General features: G+C 31.8%; 1 protein-coding gene across 1 annotated transcript; it reads left to right on the forward strand.

Moving 5' to 3' along the window:
- Positions 1-518: 518 nt before the first annotated feature.
- On the forward strand, positions 519-2,433 carry LOC132928688 (piggyBac transposable element-derived protein 4-like). Its single transcript, XM_060993526.1, has 3 exons — positions 519-1,068; positions 1,205-1,304; positions 1,413-2,433. The coding sequence occupies exons 1-3, from the start codon at positions 519-521 to the stop codon at positions 2,431-2,433; spliced, it is 1,671 nt and encodes a 556-aa protein (XP_060849509.1).
- The last annotated feature ends 226 nt before the right edge of the window (positions 2,434-2,659 follow it).

Raw genomic sequence — 2,659 nt, forward strand, 5'->3', positions numbered from 1 at the left:
TATTTTGTTTTATTATTTAATTAAATATACATCTTGAACGTTGCACAATTTTTCACAAAATAAAACAAATGATGAAATGAACAAAAAAAAAAATAAAACTGAGTACCTACTGATAGTCAATAGGCTCGAACCTGCTACAATATAATGAATAATAATAATTATTCCATGAACTATAATTTATAAAACTATTATTATATTTACTGATAAATTAAGTTGATAATGCGAAGGAAATTATTAATCTCGCTGGGGTTTTATTTGGATTTTGCGGATATTCTATTTTTAACCTTCTATCGGTCGCGCGGGGTAAATAATCTCCCAGTCTAAATATAAACATCAGTAAAACTTTCCCACGATAACGTGCCTACGTTATATCTTGTATAGCTGTTGATAACATGTTTATCTGAATTTATGATTCGACCAAAGCTTATTTTAGTGAATCAGTTAGTTTTAACCGTTGATTGTGTCGTTTTTGGAAATTATTTACCCCGTGCGACCAATTATTATTTTTTTTATACAACATGGACGAATTCCAACGGCGACGTATTCAACAAATGTTAGATGATGCTAGTGATGAGGAAATCTGGGGTGATATTTCTAGTGATGAAAATGAAGATGCTGAACAATCACAAGTTTCGAATCACGATACAGACACGGAACAGTCGGGATACTCGGATGAAGATAATGGTATTACACGCGATACTATTGATGTTTGTGATGAAAAAAGTTATCATGAATCTGATGACGACTTACCTTTGGCTATGCGGTTGGTCGATTCGTATTATGGTAAAGATGGTACTAAATGGAACCGTGAAAAACCACTTCAGATAAGACGAGCCTATGCACAGAATGTTCTTACCGAGAAATCAGGTGTAAAAGAAACTTCGAGACAAGCGAAAACTATAGTAGATTCGTGGTATATTTTTTTTCCAAAATCTATGTTGGAAATTATAGTCAAATATACGAACGTATACATCCAAAAGGTACGACCAAATTTTACGAGGGAACGAGATGCTTCTGACACAAATATTGCAGAAATAAAAGCTGTCATTGGAATTCTTTATATGATAGGTAAATATAATAAATATATATAATATATAATTATAATATATTTATATTATATATATTATTATAAAATATTATAATTATATCATATTATATTTGCCATATTATTTTTATTTCAATTTTTTTGTGTATGTATACTTAGGTGCTATAAAATGTGGACACCGAAGTTCGGAAGATTTATGGAAAAAGGATGGAACAGGGGCAGAACTATTTTCGTGCGTAATGTCAGAACGAAGATTCCGGTTTATACTCCGTTGCATTAGATTTGATGACGTTCGAGGTCGAAGTGAACGACATAAAATTGATAAAATAACACATATACGGACAATATTTGAAATGTTTGTGAGCAGTTGTAAAACGGCCTACTCCATGTCTGAATATACCTGCATCGACGAAAAATTACAAGCGTTCCGTGGAAAATGTTCATTTCGTCAATACATACCGAGTAAGCCAGCAAAATATGGAATAAAAATATTTGCCCTCTGCGACAATTTAAATTTTTACACAGGAAATCTTGAAATTTATGCTGGTACACAACCTGATGGGCCGTTCAAAGTTGATAATGGTGCCGCTAGTGTTGTCAAACGGTTAATTCAACCGATTTCAAAAACTGGTAGAAATGTAACTACTGACAACTGGTTTACCAGTGTTGAGTTAGCTAACGATTTACAAAAAACACATAAACTTTCACTACTAGGTACTTTACGGAAAAATAAAAGACAGATCCCCCCCGAGTTTACTCAAACAAAACACCGAATTATAACATCTTCGTACTTTGCATTTAGTAAAAATCAAACGTTGGTTTCATACATGCCGAAAAAAAATAAAATTGTTTTAGTTCTTTCAACAATGCATTTTGATAAAGCAATTGATACAAATACGAATGAAGCAAGAAAGCCGGAAATAATTACTTTATATAATGCCACCAAAGGCGCCGTCGATAACATGGATCGCATGACGGAAAATTATACAGTAGCTAGGAAAAGTTTCCGATGGCCATTGACAGTATTTTATTCTATGCTAAACATCGGAGGTGTCAATGCTCAAATAATATATCAAGAAAACTGCCCAAATAACAAAAAGACACGTCTTGATTTTTTGAAATGTTTATCTCGAGAATTGATGAAGGAGCATATGGAATATCGCTGCACTATCATATCATTACCAAAGGAAATAAAAAATAAAATTGTAAAATATGGATTTCATGTAAATGCTACAGAGGAAATTCAACGAATTCGACAATCAGGGAGATGTTCTTTTTGTGACAGAAATAAGGATCGAAAGACAACAAAAGTATGCACAAATTGTGCAAGACTTATTTGCCGTGATCATCTCATAGAAATGTGTCCAAGCTGCTGTGAAGAAATGTAAATAAAACAAGAATATATATAAAATTAATATTATAATTTAATTTAATTTGAAAAAAAAAACACAATTTTGGATTTAAATATTAAAATGTACTTAATGTATAATTTTAAATAAATAAATACGGTTGTTCATCAAAATACATACATTTTGGAAAATTTTTACCCCGCGCGACCAAATATGAAAAAAAAACCGCGCGACCGATAGAAGGTTAAACAACGAAGTATTTAAT

This window comes from Rhopalosiphum padi, chromosome 4, assembly GCF_020882245.1.
Source record: "Rhopalosiphum padi isolate XX-2018 chromosome 4, ASM2088224v1, whole genome shotgun sequence".
In the NCBI taxonomy this organism is placed as follows: domain Eukaryota; kingdom Metazoa; phylum Arthropoda; class Insecta; order Hemiptera; family Aphididae; genus Rhopalosiphum; species Rhopalosiphum padi.